We start from the raw sequence: 21,779 nt of genomic DNA, 5'->3' as shown, positions 1-21,779 counted from the left end.
TGGAGGGTCAAGGTCAGGCAGCTTATCCTGCCCGGGAGCCTGAGGGCCCAGCTTCTACTTCAGGAAGCAAAAGGAGACAGAGAGAGGCCCACAGATGGATCTTTATTCAGAAACAGTTGGCTGGTCATTCTTGGGGAGCCTTGCTCTGAAGGATGGATGGGATCAGCCAGAGGGAACACCGTCTCTCTGACTTGCTTGGAGAACGTCAGCGGTCATGGTCAGAGGTCGCTCTCCCCGTAGAGGGCACTGGAGAAGGCCACGTAGTCCAGGGCTCCAGCGGGAGCTGCAGACCCTTTGTAGGGCACCATTCGGCGGATGCAGTACTCAGCCTGCTCTGCTGGGAGCTCCCGCCGCAGCTCCTCAGGGGTGATGTAGTTCTGGGGGAGAAGAGGTATTGAGGGCCCACAGGTCCTGGTCCCTTCCCAGCCCACCAGCCCCCTCCAGGCCAGGAACTCACCTTGTCTCCCGCCAGGATCTTGAAGGAGGCCACAACTTGCTCAGCCGTGTCAGTCTCGGCTGTCTCTCGGGTCATAAAGTCGATGAAGGCCTGGAAGGTCACGACGCCAGCTGCGTTGGGGTCCACCATGGTCATGATTCGAGCAAACTCCACTTCCCCCTGCAGGGATAGAGGCCGGGCACCGTGCCCATGGGTGCCAAAGCCAGGAGGGCTCCTGATGTCCCCTCCTGGGGACTGTCCAGCCATGGCTCAATAACCCCAGACAAGATGCTCCTTTCTCCACAGAGACCATCTGCTGCAGCCTTGGTCAGCTCTGACTTTAGGAAATCCTTTCTACTAGGCTGGAATCTGCTTCCTGCCCATGGCCATGTCCCCTCTTTTCCGTGGGTCCTGATCTTTTTTTCTGGGACTCTCAGTAGTGCTGTTTCTCTGAGGTAAAAATGGTGCAAGCTCACACTTTGGAGTCAAACAGATCTAGGTCTGAATTCTATCTGTGTGTCTTTGAACAAGTTAACCTACCTCTCTGAGCCTTTGATAGCCCCTGTGTGAAATGAGATAATTCTGGCCAGCCCCAATGGGTGTGGTGAGGAAATGAGAGCATGGATGTGAAGGTGGGAGGCACACAGGAGGGGAGGGCACCGATGGGACTCGGGATGGGCGTGAGGGGCACTCACCAGGTCGTAGCCCATGGAGATGAGGCAAGCCCGGAAGTCGTCAGGCTCCATCATCCCATTCCGCTTCTGTAGTGCATGAGTGAGGGTCAGGCTCGGTCCTCAAACCCCACTGGCCCCCGAGTCCACCACCCCACAAGGCTGGGCTCTGCTGACCCGGTCAAAGTGGTTGAAGGATGCCCGGAACTCGTTGAGCTGCTCCTGGCTCAGGCCCTTGGCGTCTCGGGTCAGTACCTGGTTCTCCACCTCGTTGATGGTGCGGGCGATGGAGGTGAGCAGCTGTTCCCAGCCCACGCGGATGTGCTGGGAGGGCAGGAGGCAGGCCAAGTCATGGGGCGGCAGTGCTTGGCCACTAGCCCTGGCTCCACTCCCAATCTGCGGTGAGACCCTGGACAAGTCCTCCCATCCCTGGGCCTCTGTATACATGTGGAGGTTCCACTGAGTGACCTCCAGTGGCCCTTCCTGTTTGATGATTTATTATGTATTAAGTATTCATCAACCAGCTATGGCCAATACTGGCTTGGTTTTAGACTGTTGTATGACTCTGGACAGGTCACTTTCACTCGCTGGGTCTCAGTATCCCCACGGGTACATTGGGGGACCTGGCCAGTCTGAACTGGGGACCCTCCTGGGACAGACGTGCTGTGTCCAGCTGTGGCTGCCTCCCCTCATCTCAGCGGGTGTGACCCCACCTCCATGCTGTAGATGGTGTGCTTATTGTCGAACACCAGGCTCTCCTGCAGCAGCTGGTGGTCGCCCTCCAGCCGGTCCACGTTGTTCTTGTAGTTGATGATGTTGTGTTCCTGCTGCCGCAGCCCAGCCATCTGCTCCTCCAGAGAGCCAGCCACCCCCGCTGCCAGACGCCCCACCTCCTGCAGCGGGACCCGGGCAGAGTGAGGACTCCCAGCTCCCGGTGGCACAGCCCCAGCCCCAGCATCCAAGCCTTACCTCCATCTTTCCCTGGATCCAGGGCCCAATGGCATTGGCCTGGGCTGCAAACTGTCGCCGGAGCCTCTCATTCACCTGCTGCCGTGCCAGCTCCTCTTGCAACATCTGGTCACGGCTGGGCACCAGCTTTCGGACCTGGGAAAGAGGGTGGTTGTGCCTGGGGCAGCTTGGGGCCGGGAGATGGCTTTGAGGGGAGGTGGATTCCAGTCCTTCGAACAGCCCCTGCTGCTCTGAGCCAAGGTGTCGGGGCTATACGGGCAGGCTCTTGGGCAAGTCACTCAACCTCTCTAGGCTTGTTTTCTCATTGGTAAATGGGGCGACATCATTTATAACTAACTTAGGTTGTTTTGTAAAGGATGCCCGCACACCAGATTTCATTCCATTTCACATCAAGCCTGACAGGAAAATGCTGCTGTTATGGCCTCCTTACAGAAGAGGCGACTTGTCCAATGCCACATGGAGTCTATGGCAGACCCCAGATCCTTATCTTGGGACACCTGAGGTTACAGGGTGGTTACAGTGCTCAGGAGCGGATGGGAGGCAGGGAGAGGCCACAGGTGCCACTGACCGTGTCCCACTTGGTGTTGATGTCCTGCACGCTGAGGGTTATGTAGGGGTTGGTGGAGCTGGGCCGCAGCCCATATGTTTGGCAGATCTTCTGGACCTCACCATGGATGCCCAGGATGGCACCCCGCTCTCGGTCAGCCTCCGGCAACGTTGCCTTGAACTGCTCATGTGCTGTCAGCAGGCTCTGGGGACAACAGGCAGGAAGCATCAGCCAGCACTTCCCACTTCCCGTAGGTGACAGAAAGGGCAGCAACGAGCTCCAGGCCATCTAGCGGGTCCAGGGCAGGGCTGGCTCGAGAACCCAGGCCTCCTATCTCCCAGCCCAGTGCTCGGGAACTGGGGTGTCCCTCCCATCCCCATCCTCCAGGAGCCCAAAGGAGAGGCTGACAGGGTTTTAGATCAGCTCCCCTGTCATCCCGTGCAGTCTCCCCCCCAGAGCCTCCAAGCCCACCTGGGTTTCCTCCATGGAATGCACCAGCCACACGTCCTGCAGGTCCTCCACGGCGCCGTCCAGCCAGTTGTTGAAGGGCGCTGCCCGCCGTGCGAACTCCAGCTGCAGCTGGTCTATGGTCTCCAGAAGCTTTTCCATCCGCTAGGGGCCACAGGGATGGTGGGCAAGTCAGCAGCTACCCAATGGCCCCCCTCACCTGCCTCCAGTGTCCATGCCCCCAGCTTCCTGGGCCCCAATGTCACCTCAAGCGCATCTCGCCTCTTCTGGGTCAGCGTACCCAGGTTGTCCCACTGGTCGCAGATGGCCTGGCAGCGGCTGTTCACTGAGGCTGCCTCATGGTAGTCTAGTTCACTGGGGATAAGAAGAGGAGGTGACTGTGGGCCAGACACCAGCCCAGACTTACTCCTATCCCCATCCTCCGTGGTGGTGAAGGTATAGCGCAGACAAGGAAGGTGAGGGTGAAGCGGGCCTTTCTTGAAGGAGGGTCCCAGCGCAGTCCAGGGGGGGAGAAGGGCGCCCGCTGGTCTCTGCTCCAGTCCCTCAGGGAGCTTGAATGGAGGGGCGGGGTCTGGAGTTTCAGGGGCGGGGTTATGCAAGAAGGGGCGGGTTTACTGGAGGAGGTGGTGAGGCCAAGGCTGACGGAGAGGATTTGGGGTAGCAGACCCTGTCCGAGAGCTAAAGGGAGGGGGCAGGGGACGGGGGTGGGCTAGGCAAGAGCCTGTGGGGAAGAGTGTGGGCAGCCGAGCGGGGTCGGAGACGGGGACCGGGATAAGGGAGGAGGGGCGGAGCAAGTGGTAAAGGGGAAGGGCAAGGGCAGCAAGGCGGAGTTACCGAACAGGGGAGAACGAAGTGTCTTGAGGGTAATGAGAATCAGGGCGGGGCTCGGGGCCGAGAGGTGGGGCCAGGTGGGGGCTCGGTCACGGGGGGCGGGCCCGGCCGCAGGTCACGCCTACTTAAGCTCCTGGGCCAGCGCGGCGATGTGCTCCACACGGTCCTGGTGGGCCGCCAGGTCGCTTTCAAAGGCTTCGTGGCGCCGCAGCAATGCCCGCACCTCCTGTAACGACGCTGACTCGTAGTCACGCTGGTTCAGCATCTCCTCCTTCCCTGCTCGGAGAGACGCCCAGGTTGGGTCACCCAGCGGCGGCCGTGCCAGGAGCTGGGGGTTCTAGCAGGGCTGTGTTAACTGCAGAGATTCTTCATCTGTGAAATGCAGGTGATTACACCTGCCTAGCCTACCCTAGGGGTTTGCTCTGAGGCGCTGGCCTGTTAAAGTTCAATGAAGCTCCTGTTCCAGGGCATAGCCCTTAAATGACATCAGCGTCCCCTGACCCTACATGGTGCAGGGTGGCCCTTGGTACAGTTTATTTGATCCAAAATTACCTGCGAACGACTCTGAGACTGGTGAGCCCCTGACACGGTTTCCTTTGCTCACCAGTTTCCCCATCACTTGGCAAAGTGCCTGGCTCTTGGTAGATGCTCTGTGAGTATTTGTTGGATGAATGAATAATGAATGTCAAAGTGCTTGGAGAATGACAATTACCATAATTATGCAGCAGCAGCCATTCACTGCGTGAGTGCCTCTGCATTTTGTAGAGAAGGTGACAGGTTTAGAGGTTCAGAGACCTTAGGGTCACATAAGTGGCCTTATATTTAAGGAATTTTTATATCAAACTGTGATTATTTATCATGCCCATAATCTACTGTTAGTGTTTGTTCATTATTTTTAGGCAGGAGTTACTCCTTTGGGGGACTAAAACCCTGACGGAGTACAGAATGGATGTGTTCATGTAGAGAAATATATTGACTCGTGCAATATTTTGGCATCACTATACTTTAAGTAGAATGTAAGGGATGTTAGTTTGGGGGGCTCTCCTTTGGTAACATGCTACATATACAAATAAAATGCTAAATGACAAACACATTAGAGCAGACTTACAGGAGGCCAGAGCCAGGAGGGAGTTCGGGGCCTGAATTTACAGATAAAAAAACTGGCCCAAAGAGCAGCAGTGACTTGGGGGCACAGCAAGTCGGGGTGGGACTAGCGAACAAGTCTCCAGCTTCCTGGCAGAACACCTACCTGCACACTTTGCCAGGAGTCCCCCTCTCTGTGTGTCCACCCCAGGACAGAATCGAGCCCCCTGTGGTGTACCTACCCCGGGTCCAGGTTTCGTGCAGGGAGGCCTTCTGCTGGAACTTCTCGGCCAGGTGCTGGAGCCGTTGCAGGCGCCGGATCTCTGACAGCAGCCAGTCCTCATAGCCCTTCTCTACTTGCTCTAGGCCCCGCCATGCGTTGGCGATGTCCTGTGGGGCAGGCAGAGGTGCCCTCCATCATGGTTCACCCGTTGTGCAGAAGGGGACACAGAGCCTAAGCTCACGCAGAGGATGTGGGCAGAGCCGGGGTCACCCCATTCCCGGCCTGGCTCACCGAGACCAGCTTGCCCTCGGAGGGCATGAAGGCAGGCCGGTGGCTCAGCCGCAGCTTGGTCTGCAGGGTGTTGAAGTTGATCTCCAGCTGGCACTTCTCCTGCACACGGGGTGGCTTGTGAAGGCGCCGGTAGTCGCGGAAGTCCTCCAGCTTGCGCTGCATGGCACTCATGCTATGCTCGCCCACACGGTTCTCCAGCCACGGGACGGTGCGGCGGATCCATTCCAGCAGCTGCCAGAGCCAGGCAGGGGCAGAGCAGAGCTCTGAGCCAGCCTGCTCACCTTACCTACCCCTCTCCACCCACACCCAGGCTGTGGCCTCAAGCAGAGAGGGGTATGGAGGGCAGAATGGGGGCTCCCCACTAGTCAGGGAAGCAGTAGGATTGTTAATTTCTGAGTCCAGGGACCAGTACACGTTTGCACAGAGCAAAGGCCATGAGACTGCCTAAATGTGAATGGGTGGATAAATGAACAAGTAAATGAATGAAGAATGACAGAATGACCAAGAGCTTGGATGGCCAGAAGGGTTCAGGAGATGGGTGAAGATGGCAGGAGGAGGCTGGGGGAGACCAGGGCTACTCTGGGGGAGACCAGGGCTACTCTGCTGGCACAGACCTGGGGTTAGCCAGGTTTGGCAGGAGCTGTAGGGCTGGGTTGGGAGAGAACAGGTGGGAGAAGGGAAAGGCTCACTCTGGCCCCAGGCTCACCTCACTGGCAAGCTTCTCATATTCTTCCATTAGCTTCTCATTCTCCTGGTTTACAGCCAGCACCTTGCAGATCCTGTTGGCGGCTGTCTCTGCCTGTGGTGGGGTGGGCAGAAGTGCTGCCATTAGAACAAGCTGCCGTAGACATCTCAACCCTGCCTCCCTCTGTAAAGCCCACGAAACCTGGGCTTGTGCAAATGGGGGAAAGAATGAAGGGAGCACATCTTTTAGGGTGAGGATGGAGCTTCCAGGCCAGAGGCCTCTGCTTCTGAGTTCCCCAAGGACAAGTGTGTATAGCTGGGGCAATGGCACGCTTCCACCCACGTGGGGGCCTGGCACTTCCAAATGTTGGGATGCGGCTAAGGTTGGACCCCTGGGTCCACAATCCCTCACCTGCTCAGCCCCAGCAAAGGCATGGTAGAAGCAGGAAACGTAGGTCATGATGGCCTTCTCATCGGGCTTTGGGGTATTCACGATGTCTGGGGGATGGCAGCGAGGTGTTTATTGGCCAAATCCAGGGGTGAGAAATGGGCTTATGTCCCCACCCAGGCAGAGACCTCCCTCAGCATGGGAGGGGTGGAGACATCTAGTCATGGCCACCAGCTGCCAGCTACCCCAAACCCAGCATCTTCCTCCTCCCTGAAGCCCCCTCTGATCACCCCAGCATCCTCTGCCTCTGTGGGATGAGAAAAGCATGAGGGACTGGGTGAGTGAGCAGACACTGTAGCCCTCATGAGGTACACTGCCTGGAGTATTTCACCATCCCATAACTCCATCTGTCTCTCTGTCTTTCCCCCAAGTTCTCATCCATCAGTACCCACACAGTCAAGGGCACCAGGCACAGTAGGTGCTCAGAAAATGTTTGCTGCCTCAATTGACTAAGCCTTGCTTGGGCACAGGGACCAGAGGCAGGACCTCCCCAGAGGAGCTCCCAGTCTTGAGGCATCAACATGCTCCCAGGTGACCCAGGTAACGGGGATATGAGGCAGAGGGTGGAGCCATTACATAAAGGGAGAGGCAGGAGAGGCTGGTTCCACTGGGTGGAGAGGAGCAAGGGGACCGGCTAGAGGGCTCCGGAGAAGGGAGCCTGTGGCAGGAAGGATTCTAATCAGGGAGCCAGGTGAGAGGCAGAGCCTTCTTGGAGGAGGCGCAAAGGGGTGGAGGTCAGACCGTGAGATACTGGAGTCCTTGCCCAGGCGAGGCTTACTCTCACCTTCTGCATCCAGCATCTTAGGGATGTCCAGGTATTTCTCTGCCACCTCGAAGGCAGTGTTCAGGTTGCCAATGGGGTCGTCCTAGGGGTATGAAGGGGGAGAGGTGAAAGGTCAGCTTAGGGTAGAGGTTTTGGGGGTTGAGGCTGGGGTGGCTGGGGCCTACCTTGCGTAGTTTGGCATAGTCGATGAGGTCGGGGCGGTGTCGGTGGATGAGAGCACAGAGGGCCAGGCCATCCTTCCAGCTGGACAGAGACAAAGGGCATCAGGCCCGTGTTCAAGCTGAGACCCTGTCCTAGCCTCGCCCCAGGAGCACCCCCATCAGGGCAGCCTCATCTGTAAAATGCAGTCAAGTCCAAATTCCTTGGGGTGGCATTTGAGGTCCTTCATTACTAGACTTGGATCACCTCTTCCAAGCTCATCACGACGCCTTCACATACCCCAGGCTTAAGTCCCACCAATTTCTACATGGTTTGGCCTCCAGGTCTTTGCCCACAAGGTTCCCTCCGGCTAGAATGCCCTTCCAGGATGTCTCCAGAGCTCCCTCCTCCAGGAAGTCTCCCTCACCCTTCTGGAGTCATGTAACATTAACCGAGTCCACCTATTTTCAGACACTGTTCCAGGAACTTGGCTGTCACCTCTCCTGCACTAGGACTTGTGATGGGGAGTGAAGTGGGGGCAGCTCTGTGTCCCAGGGCCTGGCAGAGGCCTGCGTGTGCGTGCTAACCGACTGACAGACCTGGTGTGGAAGTTCTGCACATTGACATTGCGATACGGCGCTGTCTTCCGCTGACACCACAGGAGCAAGCCTTCCTTGGCTGAGGTTTCTGGGTGCGGATGGGGGATGTTAGTTAGGGAGGGGTCTGGGCCAGCCCTCTCACCCTACCTGCTTCCCCTGCCCACTCACCCTCCACAGAGATGTCCTGGATGGCGAAGCGAAGGATGATGGTCCAGATCATGCCCAGGGTCATCTTCAAGTTCCCATCCACGATCTCTGCAGGATGGGGGCGGGGCGGATACCACCTGGTGTTCAAGGCCTGTGCTGCCTCTCTCCACTACCTCCCCCTGCTCTGCCCGCTGGCCCTTGTCCCTCATCCCAGAGCTAGCACCTAGTAGGTACTCAACCATTTTACTTAAAAGTGATTCATCGAACACCTACTAGGGGCTAGTCCTGTGCCAGCACTTGGAGTACATTTGCTCCTTACTGTCCCCCACCCCATGAGGCATGGATGGTTATCCCCATTGTTGAGATGAGGAAACTGAGGCTCACAGAGGTGACTTGTTAATGTCAAAAAGCAACTCCCCCACCCCCACCAGGCCTCCTCCTGTCACTTCCTCACCTTCAGCCCCAATGGACACCAGCTTAACCCCCTTGCTGGCAATGAAGTCCAGGGCCTTGTTGACATTGGCGATTTTGTGGAAGCGCATCTTGCCTTTGTCTGGCCTGGGCAGCCTCTCTCCTGGGTGTAAGAGGTGAGGTCAAGGGTCAAAGGTCATGAGAGGACTCTGCTGCCTACTGTCCCCTGGGTTCCCCGTATACTGATGTGCACCCCTCACCTGAAATGACTTCCAGGAGCAACATGAGTTTGAGGCCGTTGCGAAAATCCTCTTCAATGTTCTCGATCTGGGTGCCAGCCTTGCGCAGGTGCGAGTTGCACCAGGCAGTGAAGGTCTGGGGGCAGAGAACAGCACTCAGGCCCTAGTGCTAAGGGCAGTACTCGGGCCCCTCTGTGAACGGAGATTTCAGAGCCTGAGGCTCTGGGTTCCAGTCTAGGCGCAGCCGCAGACTTGCTGTGCATCCAAGCTAGCCCCTTTCCATCTAAGCTTTAGTTCTCTTGGAAGAGGAAAAATGGGGTCTGGGACCCATATAGGTCCCAGCTTGGACTTGGGGCACCTTGCCACCAGCACTCCAGCTTTGGCCAATCTCAAGCACTGGAGGGGGATTTAAAAAAATTATAAACCAGATACTTCAAAATGGGGGTCCCTCTGAGCTGCTAAGGCCATTGCAGGGTGCTACTGCCTTTGCAACATCTGAAAACTGGGTTGAAGCACATATGACTCTGAGGGCTTGGTCCGAGGGACTGTGCACCTGTGCATGTTTATCGCAACCCCACCGACCTCTCAGGGCTGTTGTCAACTGGCCTCCAGGTAACTATGAGTGTGAAAGAGCTTTGCAGGCAGTGGAGAATCAGCTGGGCATTCAGGCCCAGCCTGACCTAATCTCTGGAGGTGACTCAGCCTCAGCCTCAGCCTCCATTTGGGATGGGAAAGCTGGTACCTGACTGTATGTCTATTGGGGATGGGGGTTACCTGGAGCCTGGTGCAGAAGTTTCCATCAAACTACCAAGCTTTGAGGCTCTGGGCTCTGCCATCAGCTCTATAGTCCTTGGTAGATCCATACTTGGGCTCCAATCCCAGATGAGCTGCCCACTGTGACCTGGGGTCAGCTCCTTGCCTTCTTTTAGGCTCAGTCTCCCCATTTGTACAATTAAGGGGTCAGACTCAATAATGTCTCAAGTCTTTCTTCCCTTGGCCTGGCAGGATTCTGGAATTTTAGATTATTTCCCCCCACAAAGTAGATACTCCTGGAAGGTAGCCCTGGAAGTTATTTGAAATTCTTTCCCTTGACCAGCTTCCCTTCCTCAGACCGGCTTTTCAGATGCCCTAGGAGCTGGATATGGAAGATAATGCTTTAAATATTTGAGGGGCTGTCATTGATAAAGGAAGTGAGTTTCCTGTCACCAGAGCTGAGTACTATTTGATGGGGCCCCAAGCATCAAGGACAGTTGATTCTCTGTAGTTCCTTCCCACCCTGGAGTCTGGGATTCCCTGGGTCTGAATAGGGCAGGGATGAAGGGAGGCAGGTCTGGGCGGGGTCCCCATGGCAGAGGAAGAGGCATTCTTTCATTTGACAAACATGACTCTTAATGAGATGTGGTCCCTGCCCTAAAAGAGCTCACAACCAGTCAAAGAGTCATGTTGGTCTGAGAAATGATGGAAGAGACTAGTATCGGGGACTCGAGGGGAGCAGTTCTCCAAATCAGATGGGGGACCTCTTCGGGAAGGCTAATATTTGATCAGAGCTATGATGGAAGAGCAGGAATTATTCAGGCAGGGAAGGGCAGGCAAGGGCATTCCAGGCAGGGGCGGCCACGCGGGAGTGCTCGGCAGTGAGAAACAGTTGCTAGGCTTGTGGGACTACAGCTATCTGGGCACTGTTGGAGTGAAGCTGGGGGTGTTGGGGTATAAGTGGTGAGAGGCAGGCCGGAGGGGTGGCAGGGGCCAGGTCATGCACGATCTTGAGTGCTAAGCCAGGGAGTTTGAAGTTGATCTTAAGGGCAACTGGGAGTCAGGGAAGCTTTCAGGCGGAGGAGGAGCCGGGCAGAACTATGCTTTTAAAAGCTCATTTTGGTTGCAGAGTGGAGACAAATGGCTTGGCAGAGCAGAAGGGAGAAGTTAGGAGGTGGCAACTGGGACCAGGGTGAGAGAAAAAGGGTGTCAGTGACGGGAACAGGGCAGGATGAGGTAGAAGAGATAGAAACGTTTGTCCTTGTTGCAATATAAGCTCCCTGAGGCAGAGGTTCTATTTTGTCCCCTGCTGAATTCCTGGCACCCAAAACAGTGCCCGATACATCATAGGACCTCCTTAAAAATATTGAATGAATGTTTTTGAATGAGGTTGATTGAAGAGGACTCAGGCATCAGTTGGGAAGAGGTGGGAGTGTTTCAAGACACAGAGGGGTGAGCAGGCGTGGGGTGGGGCTAAAGCTGAGCACAGAGATGTTCATTACATTGTAATAAACAATGTTAGACAAGAAAGAAACGACCAGAATGTCTAACATCCTGGGAATGCTGATTAATTTAGAGAGCATCTATGCTCTGTAGCCATTGAACAAATGGATGAGGTGGGTGGCTGTAAGTTGGGTTGGAAGGATATTCCTGATATTTTGTTAAGTGATGAGGTAAATTACAGGCAGGCATGTGTCTTAAGAGGGGCATGTGGGCCTGAATCTGGGAGAAGACTGGTGGGTGGGGGTGAGGATAACAGTTGTTGCAAAGCAGATGGCAGCTGGAGTCTGTGGCAGGGATGATATCACCAGGAGATCACTGGCCTGGAGGACCACAGTCCTGCTTAGAAACAGGTGCAGAAGGAGCCTGGGGGAGGCTTAGCACCCAGAGCACTCCATCAGAGTCAGCTGGGCCTCCTGGTCCCTGGGTCATCTCCTGTCATCTAACCTGCAGAAGTGCTGTGATTCTAAATCTTGGGATTCTCAGACGCTGCAAATTGCACTGAGAAGCCCGGTCCCCTGCCCTTTCCTGGAGTCATACACTGTTGGCAAATACTCAGGAGGGTCCAATGTCCTCATGGTGTCCTCCTTATCCCTGGCCCGCCACTCCCCAAAGTTTCCTCACTCCAGCCTGGGATCACTTTCTCTTTTGGGAACCCAGGTGTCCTAGCTTCTTCACTTGGGAAAGTCTGGGAGGAAAATAGCTCAGGGAGAGGGGGCCCGAGTGCCCTACAAGGCTGGGTTTGGGCAGCAGCTGCCCATGTGCCCCTCTCTAGCTCCCCCAAGTCGCTGCCTCAGCACAAAGTGTCCATCTGGTCGGAGAGTCAAGTTACTGCGTAAGGGGACCCAGGGCTCCCTCATTCCTGACCCTGTGCCCTTTTCAGCAGACTCAGAGCGGCTGAGGCAGGGAGGGGTATCTTGGGAAAGTGTGGGCTTGGGGCAAGCAAGGGGCAAAGACCCTCAGGGTAGGGGTGGGGAAGTCCTGTTTTCTAACAGTATATGATTTGTGTCCTATTTCTGCCCCTTTCTAGTTCTCAATTTCCTCATTTGACAATTGCAATAGAGTGACTACGGATCCCAAGCTGGAGAGAATACGGAGAGGGTGAGGAGGGGTCTGGGATGGTTGCCCCCTCCCCAACATTCCAAAGTCTGTCTACTAGTTGCCTGGCTGCAAGCCCTCAGGGTGGGGCCCGGGAATATTTAACTAGAGGGCAGGGGCAGGGAGAAAGAGATTATTCTTCTGGGAGCCCCCAAACTTGGATCTCTTGGGCTAAGCCCAACCGGTTTTCACCAGCAGAAGTGAGGCAATGGGCCCAGGGGAATGAATTCTGGGGTTGGGGACCCCAGAAACTCCCCTTGTCATCCTAAACCCCTCATGAGGGCTCGGAGCCCTCTCTTCCAGCGCTGGGGGACAGCAGAGGACTGATGGGCTGAGCCTGGGCTAGGGAGTGGCACTCTGCAGGCTCTGCCTCTGACCTGCGGAGATGCCAACGACAAACTGCCCCGCTTCTGAGGCCTCAGTTTTTCCATCAAGAAATGGGCTAGAACTCACTTTCCGCTGCTGTTTTTCCCAGGCCGGGTCCAGCAGCAGGTCGCGGTCCCAGTCTTCCTCCTGTTCCATGTACTCGCCGCCGCTTTCCGCAAAGGGCCCCTCCCGGGCCCCCAGGCCCTCGGGCTGCATAACCACCATCATCTCGCTCGGGCTTCTGGCTTCGCTCCGCTCGGCGCTCTCCAGAACACCGGGGCCGCATTAAGTAGAGCCGGGACCAGCCCGGGATCGGATTCGCGCTAAATATGGGGGAGGAGGGAGGGGCCGGATGGGGGCGAGGGCGCTCGGGTCGGGATCAGGCAAGAGGTTGCCCTGGTGCCAGGGGACTGCAGAATTTGAGGGTGTTGTGGTGGATCCCGTTGCGGAGATCCGGGGTTTGCGTTCCGCCCCGCTGCTTGGGAGCTGTGTGACCTTGGGAAAGCCACGGACCCTCTCTGTTTCCTTAAGTGTACAACGGAGGTTATTATAATAGTAGCTGCAGACTGCTCTTGAAACCGCCCTTTGGACATTCTCCTGACCCTCTTCCTGCCTCGCGCTGGTGGGAAACAGGGAGCCCTATCCCCGTTTCGCAGTCAGAAACACCAAGGCATCGAGCTGTTTTGAATGTTTTCTGGGGTGATAAAGGGAGACACTCGAGCATGGGGAGAGGCTCCAGCCCAGCTGGATGGACTGATGCAGGGCTATTAATATCGGGGCGGTTGAGGGATGAGCGGGAATGTGCTGAGCCGGGAAACCCCGACGCCACCGAGGGTGCAACTCAATCCTGCGAGCGTGCGGATTAGCCAGGCCAGCGGGCGGGGCTTCTGCGGGTGGGGCGGGGCCTTCGTGGGCAGGCGGGGCTATAACGTCGTGGCCCTCCTGGGCTCTAGCGCCAACAGGATCCCAAACAGCTCCTTGACTCATTCAGCCGTCCAATCACATCTCCGAATTTGCCGGCTGCTCTCTGTGAACTCTCACAGCACCCTGCAGAGCTTCTATTGGATATGGGAGACGTCCGTCTGCCACTATCCCCGCCCCAATACGGAAGCGGCGGGGTACTCGGGATCCGACTGCGGTTGGGTTCAGGACATGGAGCAGCCTTGGGCTGCGGGGAGCGCGGACGCGGCGTCCGCGCGGCTGCCCCTGGTGCTCACCGCGCTGTGGGCCGCGGCCGTAAGCCTGGAACTGGCCTACGTTCTGGTGCTGGGTCCCGGGCCGCCCCCACTGGGACCCCTGGCCCGGGCCTTGCAGCTGGCGCTGGCCGCCTTCCAGCTGCTCAACCTGCTGGGCAACGTGGGGCTCTTCCTGCGCTCGGATCCCAGCATCCGGGGAGTGATGCTGGCCGGCCGCGGTCTGGGCCAGGGCTGGGCGTGAGTGGGGTGCGGGATCCGGCAGGGAAGCGGGAGCCTGGATAGGGGGAAGGGCCCTAGGACCTGAAGATAGAACAAGATTACAGTGGGATCCGCTTGTTAGAGCCAGAGAACTCCATTAGAACCTGGGATGGTAGAGCCAGAAGGAGTATCATTCATTCCCTTACAAATGTTTACTGAGCACCTGTGTGCAAGGTACTGTTCCAGGCACTGGATGTACAATGTAACAGGTTTCTGACCTCCTGGAGCTGATTTCAATGTGTGAAGGGGCAGATAATAAACTATAGCATAATAAATGTTATATAGAATGTTAGAAGGTGTTATGGAAACAAAAAGCAGAACAGGTGCAAGTTGCAGTTGTAAATAGGGTGGTTCAGGTAGGCCTCATTGAGAAGGTGGCATTTGAACAAAGACTTGAAGAAGGTGGGGGAGTTAGCCATGTGAGAATCTGTGTGGGAGAGTTTTCCAGGCAGCGGGAACAGACATTGCAAAGACTCTGAGGCCGTTATGTGCTCAGCATGTTCCGGGAACAGCAAGAACAGCAAGAAGGCCAGTGTGGCTGGTGTGGAATGAGAGAAAGGGACGAGAGAGGTTAGAGATCTAAAGACCTGCTAGGACATTGAAGGCTTTGCTTTCTCTTAGAAGTGAGATGGAGAGCCATTGGGGGGTTTTGAACAGAGAAGGGACATAGATTTTTAAGGATCAATCTGGCTACTGGGGTGAGACTACACTAGAAGGGGACAAAGGTGGAATCAGACCAATCAAGAGGCTGTTGCAATAATCCAGGGCAGAGGCCATGGTGACTCTGGCCAGGTGGTGACTGTGGAGGAAGTGAGAAGTTTGCTCCTGGATGTTAGAAGCCAGATAAAGGCTTTAAGACTGGGGATGTCAGAGCGGCGAACGACCTCAGACCTGCCATGCTAGAACTGGAAGGGCCTGGGAAGTGGCGTTCAGCCTGCATTTACCTAGGAAGTGTCTGAGGCTTAGGCAGTGCAGCCACTGCTTCCCGGGGGTGGGCTCAGCGGCTGACCTGGGTATGAGATGGGGTACTCAGAGCTGCTGGGGGAACTGACCCTGAGTTTCCTTCCCTGCAGTTACTGCTACCAGTGCCAAAGCCAGGTGCCACCGCGCAGCGGTCATTGCTCAGCCTGCCGCATCTGCGTCCTGCGTCGGGACCACCATTGCCGCCTGCTGGGCCGCTGCGTGGGCTTTCGCAACTACCGGCCCTTCCTGTGCCTGCTGCTTCACGCCGCGGGCGTCCTGCTCCACGTGTCTGTGCTGCTGGGCCCAGCGCTGTCAGCCCTGCTTCGAGCCCACACGCCCCTCCACACAGCGGCCCTCCTGCTGCTGCCCTGGCTCATGCTGCTCACAGGTGGGAGCCCGGGAGCATCCGGGGAGAGGCAGAGGCCCTGGTGGTGGGGCATTCTGGTGGGAGACGGGGTTTTTGGCCGGTTCTGGCAATTCCCTGGGGACCCACTCCCAGTGTCATTTTGGGGGGTGAGAGCGGCCTGGTATTCAACTGGGTATGCAGTATGGTGAAATCCAGGACCTGACTATAGGTGCAGAGTTCTGGCTGGGAGAGTCAGGGAAGGGTTCCGGGAAGTGTTGACTGAGGAGTTCACTGGGGAGCCTTGGGGGGCCTATTGAAGTGAGGGCTTGGATGTTGGACAGGGAGTCGTGAAGGCAATTTGATGGGAATTGTGAGAATTCAGGCTAGGATGGTAGGTTGGGACTGGCTGGTGGAGGCCTTGAACGCTGGTGTGAGGAGATGGCCCTTACTTGACTGGGCAGTGGGGAGCCACTGAAAGTTACAGGCAGGGGAAGGTCCAGTCTTTGGAAGTTGGGAGGGGAAGATTGGATCGAAGGCTGATTGAGAGGCTGTCCTGGGTGACACATTTATTCCTCTTTCCTCTGCCACTACCCAAGCTAAAAGCCCCACTGGTCTTTTATACCCTTCGTTCTCTCCCCCACAAAATGCTCTGGGCTTTCTCTCCCCGACTCGTTCCTCCTGACTTCTCCACGCTCCTCTCTGTAGCCTTGTCCTGCGATTACTAAACTCCTTGACCACTCAGAATAACTGCTGTGTCTCCTCATGGTATCCAAGCCCAGCTCTGTCCCAAGGACCCCCTCCCTGCAGCCCGGGGAGGCCTTGGGAGGCCCCGTGGGGTTGCCAGTGTCTTCCTCTGCCCACACTGGCTTCCTGAGCAGCCCCCGCTTGATGACCCCCTGCTTCCACCGAGACGCAAGCCCTCCAGCTGCACCTCCGTCCACTGCCCTCCCTGTGGTCACCCATGGCTTCTCAGTCTCTGAAGATTTGGACTCCAGTGCCCAGTCTCTCTCCCTCAGCCCTGGGCCCTGTTGAAATTATGGGTGTCTGGCAGTCTGGGCAAGTGACCTGTTCAGTGCCCCACTCCCTCAGCTTCTTGACCTTCTCCATTTTACTTCCTTCCCCTCTCCCATGTCTGCACCCCAGACGTCGTCAGAATCCAAAATGTGTCACCTCCCAAGTCACCATCCGTCGCCCCTCTCTCTGCTCCCCTCGTCCCCTCCTAGCCATCTCTCACTCTTACTCCATAGCACCTGCACCGTTAGCTGCTGGCCCTCACCTTTCTGTCCATGGGTACCTTCACCACCCCCGTGTCCAGTTTGGAGCCCTCATTCCCACTATTCTCCTGTCGATATCTCAGAACTCTGCTCCACCTTCCTTCCTTCCTCCCTGGGTTCTCCATGTCAGCTGCTGAGAGCTGCCAGGGACTCACGTTGGTAGGTTGGTACCACGCCATTTTCATGGCCGCAGGTTGGTACCACGCCATTTTCATGGCCGCTGACCTCAACAGGCCCTCCACTGTGCCTGGCTCTCCTGGTTTCTCATACGTTTGCTCCCCCTGATGACTGCAGCTCAAACTTTCGCACTCTCGTGCTTACAAGCCCCCTCTCTCTTGAAAATCCATCCCAGAGAATACAAGACATGAGATGGTACCTCCAGAATTGTCCTGTCTGCAGATCTCTGTCAGGCTGACTGCCTCCAGCTTCTCCTGGTGTCTGGCCCCTCTTCTCTGCTCAGAGACCACGTTCTGGGTTGGCCTCTCCTCCTGCCTTACCAGGCTCCCTCTACTGGCTGCCTCACGTCCATACCTGTCCCCCCAAACCTTTTTTTCCCCTTTCCCCCCCACATCCTTCTCCCCTAGCTCTTCCCTCTGACTCTTCTGTCAGCAGCCAAGCTTCTCAAAGGACTTGACTGGGTTCATGGGCTGCTTTTCCTCACCTCCCACCTATCCCTCTACCTGCTCCAAACTGGCTTCTGCCTTGCCCCCACTCCTCTGAGGCAGCCACGGTCCCCCGGCCTCTGTCTCCACAAAACCCTTTTGAGTTTCTTGGTTCATGAGACCTTTCAGCCTCATAAAACTGCTGCCCTCTAACCTTGAAATGGTTTCCTGGTGCTGAGGTCAAGGCCCCATTCTCCTCTCACGCTACATACTCTCACCAACTCCCCGCAGGTCTGTGTCCAGCCTGGGCTTCTCTCCTGGGCTTCCAGCGCCGTCCGTCATTTGTCTCACAGGCACCTCTCTGTCCTGCCTGGGGACCTTCAAACAGAGTGTTTTCTCCCTTCACCTAGCACAGAAATACCTCCTTAACCTTCAGGCGTCACCCAGAATGTTACTTGATCAAAATAGATGAAGTCCACTTGCCTTAGCCTCCTAATAAGTTTGCATTTCCCCCGTAGGCTCTTTATTGGCGTAAAATTCACATAACTTGAAATTCATCATTTGTAACCATTTTCAAGTGCACAATTCAATGGCATTTAGTACATTCTCAGTGTTACACAACCACCATCACTAGCTAACTCCAGAACATTTTCATCAGCCCCCATGTACCTGTTAAGCAGTCACTCCCCATTCGCTCTGAATGCTGCCAGCCTCTGGCAACCACTCAACTACTGTCTCTGGATTTGCCTATTTGGGACATTTTGTATAAGAGGCATCATACATGTGACCTTTTGTGTCTGGCTTCTTTCGCTTAGCGTAATGTTTCATGGCATCTTGCAGTTCATTACTTCAGCAAAGACTTATTACCTACTGTGGGCAGGGATGGTACAAGATGCCCTTCTTTTCATGTAACACACATCACAGCTGTAATTAAGTAACTCAGAAGTGATCTCTTGAATGTCTGTCTGTGAGCTCCCGGAAGTCAGAGACACTGTCTTCCATTCACCTTGGTATTTGCGGTGCTTGGTGGCATGTCCAGCCCATGGGAGGTGCTCACAAGTTCGTGATGCATGAATGCAAGTCGTCCGTAAGACAGGGGGTTGTGTCTGCCCGGTTCACCGGTGTGTTCCCATCACCCAGCAGGGGCCAGCCGGGGAGTACTGAGAGGAATGAACCCTACTTCGTGGTGGAGGGTAGGGCTGGGAGGAGGAGCTGGGTTCTGGGTGGGGGGTGGACCTTCTGCTGCCCCTTGACCCTCTCTGCTCTCTCCTTACAGGCAGAGTGTCTCTGGCGCAGTTCGCCCTCGCCTTCGTGACCGACACGTGTGTGGCGGGTGCACTGCTGTGCGGGGCTGGGCTGCTTTTCCATGGGATGCTGCTGCTTCGGGGCCAGACCACGTGGGAGTGGGCTCGGGGCCAGCACTCTTATGACCTGGGCCCCTGCCACAACCTGCGGGCGGCCCTGGGACCCCGCTGGATCCTCGTCTGGCTCTGGCCCTTCCTGGCCTCCCCACTACCTGGGGACGGGGTTACCTTCCAGACTACAGGTGATGTGGGACTCATGGCTTCCTGAATCCAGAAAGAGCCAGAGCTGTACAGGAAGGGGGAACCAGAAGAGGGGGCTCCTAACTCATTTGAGGCCTACTGCCAGCCTTAGGGGGGTAGGTGGGTTGGTACTTAACACCTGCTTTTAGCGACTCCAGACCCAGCCTTGGCCTTGCCCCTGCCCAGCTTGGACTCCTAGTATCTGGGGTATGGGCCCTGTGACTCTGCCTCTATCAGTGACCCCCGAGTGCAGTGGAAGGTCTGGCAGGGGGCTGCCTGGCCAGCCTAGCTGCCCCTTTGTCAGGTTAATAAAGCGCCCACTTGGTTCTTGGACCCCCTGCATCTTTGTGGGTTTGTGGTCGCAGAAACCCTTTGTGGGTTTCTGTTGCCCGGGCTGCTGTTTCAGGCTCCTGATTGTCAGGCCTGGGAACTACAGAGCAGGTGAGGGGTCAGGGCTCTGCCTCCTGTGACCTTGGTGGGGTGGGGGTGGGGGCACCAGCAGGGCAGCGTGGCATGTAGTGATCCAGGGTATGAGGATCTGAAATTCTTTCCCAGCTTCAGTGCTTTCTATAAAGTTGGAAGCATTTCCACGGTTTCACTGCACCTCTCTCTAGCTAACCTGGTACACAGGGCAGCAATTGTGCAGGTGGAAAATTGAAAGCTCTGAGAGTTGACGTGATAAGGTCTTGCATGGGGTTTTAAGTGGAGGAGTAAGGATTTGAACCCAGTGCTTTCTCCTTCACCCTTACACAGTTGAAGGAGGAGAGTGGGACAATCAAAGCAGAAAACTCAGGTGGGGGTGTTCAGGCATCTGTGAAGGGTGGTGTTGAGGGGCCTTCTCTGCTCACTTTGGGAGACACTTGTCAAACATTTTTATGTAAATACTATAGTAATGAGTTAAATGTTAAATGTGACAGGTTTAAACACATGGATTTATCTCTGTGTCCTCTTAAAATCTAAAATGATAGTAAAAAAGTAAATAAGATATAAATTTACAAGGAGAAATAAAATAAGGGGGAAACAGCAGTAGACCAAAGAGCCTCGCATTTTGAAAGATGGAAAGTGGATGGAGGCTCATTTACTCTCTTAGCAGAGAAGAAGTTGAAATTAAGTGTTCCCAGGAGGAGGGGCCAAGAGGCAGCCAAACGCCCCGTCCCCCCAGAACCCTGGAGAGGCTCAGGAATTCCACCAGCGCCATGGAGGGCAAGGTTGGGGGCTGACGGGGATTGATCCAATCTATTGGAGAAGCAGCCAGGTTGCCCCTCCCCCCAACACCCACCCCACCCCTGCAGCCAAGCAGCTACCCCTCTGGCATGGAGGTGGGGCTATTTGAAGCAGCTTTGGGGCTCAGGGGAACTGGGGAGAGCAGGGGAGAGGGGCTGGACCAAAAATGGGGTTCTGTACAAGTCTACAGATGCTGCTGGAGAGGGGCCCTCCAGTGACATGGAAGGCTTGTACCCCAAGAACCCGCAGAGGAGCCCACCTTTCTGGCAGGCCCTGCCATGCCCACAAACGTTTGAGCTGCTAGGACTTTTTTGTTTTTCCAAATGGCATGCTCTATTACTATTATTTAACCGTGTTAGGAACTTGGTGTGCCTGGTACTTTGTGTTGTACGCGTATGTAAGCATTGGCAGACTGCCGGTTTCCTCTGCTTTACCCCTCACCCTCCAGAATATCTCTTGTTGTTGTTGTTTTTAAATAGGAGATGCAAGAAAATATTTATAAAATAAAGAGAAATAACGCCCTCCCACTGCCACCTAAAAAATGGGTATCATTTTCTTTGAAGTCCCTGCTGCGCCCCTTCCTGGTAGGTAGAAGGGACACTGCTTCCTTAACTGTTCTCGGGCTTTGCTTTGTAATTTTATTACCCGTTTGCATTGGTTTTGCATGTTTTTGAATTTTATATAAACGGAATCATACCATGTTTATTCTGTGACTTGCTTTTTCACTCAATATTATGTTTCTGAGATTTATCCAAATGAATGTATGCAGCTGTAGAGTATTCCTTTTCCTTGCTGTTGACCGGTTTCTATTTCCATTTCCTCCCGCTGGTCATTTTATCTACCTCTGCGTATGATCCCCTAAGGTCTATTCTTGGTCTTGCTCTTCCGTATGGATTTTAGAATCAGCCTGTCAAGTTCCACCAGTAAAAAACCCTTTGAGATTGTGAAAGGAACCCATCGAATCTATCGATCAGTTTGGGGAAAATAAATATCTACATGAAATTGAATTTTCTAGCTCATGAACATGGTGTGTCTCTCTATTTAATGTTTTCAGTAAAGTCATATACATTTTCCTCATAAAGATCATGCCTTTTTTGTTAGATTTATTATTATTTGATACTGTTATGGTTTATGAAAATAGATTGGGCCCAGCAAACCTGAAATTTAGGCATATAATTTACTTGTAAATTCTTCTGAGTTTTCTGTATTTATTCATATCATCTATGAAAAGACAGTTTGTTTGTTTTTTAATTTTTGTACCTCTTATTTTTCTTGCCCCTTCTGAATGGGTGCAGTGAAGGTAGCTGGCACCCCTGTTTCTGAGCTTAGAGGGAATAATTTCAATATTTCACCATAAAATGTTTGCTGGTTGTTTTTTTAATAGATGCCCTTTATTAGGATGACTAGTGTGTTAAGTTCCATTCCAACTATGTTAAGAGTTTATAGATCCTTTTACTTTCAATCACTCTTTTTTAACAATAACCTACAGATGGATTTTAATGTCTAGATAACAGTGTCTTCTAATTGAAGCATTTAGTCATTCATATTTATTGTAATTAATATACTTGAGTATATATCTACCACTTTATTTTGTACTATTTGTCCGATCACTTCTAGTTTTTTATCCTTTTCATTTAAAGTTATTTTTTGCTGGGTATAGAATCCTAGGTTAATAGTTATTTACTC

At 54.6% G+C, this 21,779-nt stretch overlaps 2 protein-coding genes across 2 annotated transcripts; one reads left to right on the top strand and one right to left on the bottom strand.

Moving 5' to 3' along the window:
• Positions 1-79: 79 nt before the first annotated feature.
• On the bottom strand, positions 80-13,390 carry ACTN3 (actinin alpha 3). Its single transcript, XM_019737937.3, has 21 exons — positions 12,774-13,390; positions 8,991-9,105; positions 8,774-8,893; positions 8,341-8,427; positions 8,173-8,260; positions 7,600-7,678; positions 7,436-7,517; positions 6,616-6,701; positions 6,226-6,318; positions 5,520-5,750; positions 5,248-5,395; positions 4,048-4,198; positions 3,337-3,445; positions 3,095-3,235; positions 2,645-2,827; positions 2,077-2,211; positions 1,821-2,000; positions 1,285-1,431; positions 1,132-1,197; positions 458-616; positions 80-377 (listed from the first exon to the last, which is right to left on the bottom strand). Exons 1-21 carry the CDS (start codon positions 12,912-12,914, stop codon positions 219-221), a joined length of 2,700 nt encoding a protein of 899 aa, XP_019593496.3. The 5' UTR covers positions 12,915-13,390; the 3' UTR covers positions 80-218.
• A 387-nt stretch (positions 13,391-13,777) lies between these two features.
• Positions 13,778-21,100, top strand: ZDHHC24 (zDHHC palmitoyltransferase 24). Its single transcript, XM_019737920.3, has 3 exons — positions 13,778-14,119; positions 15,214-15,491; positions 18,602-21,100. The coding sequence occupies exons 1-3, from the start codon at positions 13,839-13,841 to the stop codon at positions 18,895-18,897; spliced, it is 855 nt and encodes a 284-aa protein (XP_019593479.3). The 5' UTR covers positions 13,778-13,838; the 3' UTR covers positions 18,898-21,100.
• The last annotated feature ends 679 nt before the right edge of the window (positions 21,101-21,779 follow it).

This window comes from Rhinolophus sinicus, chromosome 14 (genome assembly GCF_057876585.1).
Source record: "Rhinolophus sinicus isolate RSI-liver-muscle chromosome 14, RSI-T2T, whole genome shotgun sequence".
NCBI lineage: Eukaryota > Metazoa > Chordata > Mammalia > Chiroptera > Rhinolophidae > Rhinolophus > Rhinolophus sinicus.
This window is presented reverse-complemented; position numbering and strand designations above follow the sequence as displayed.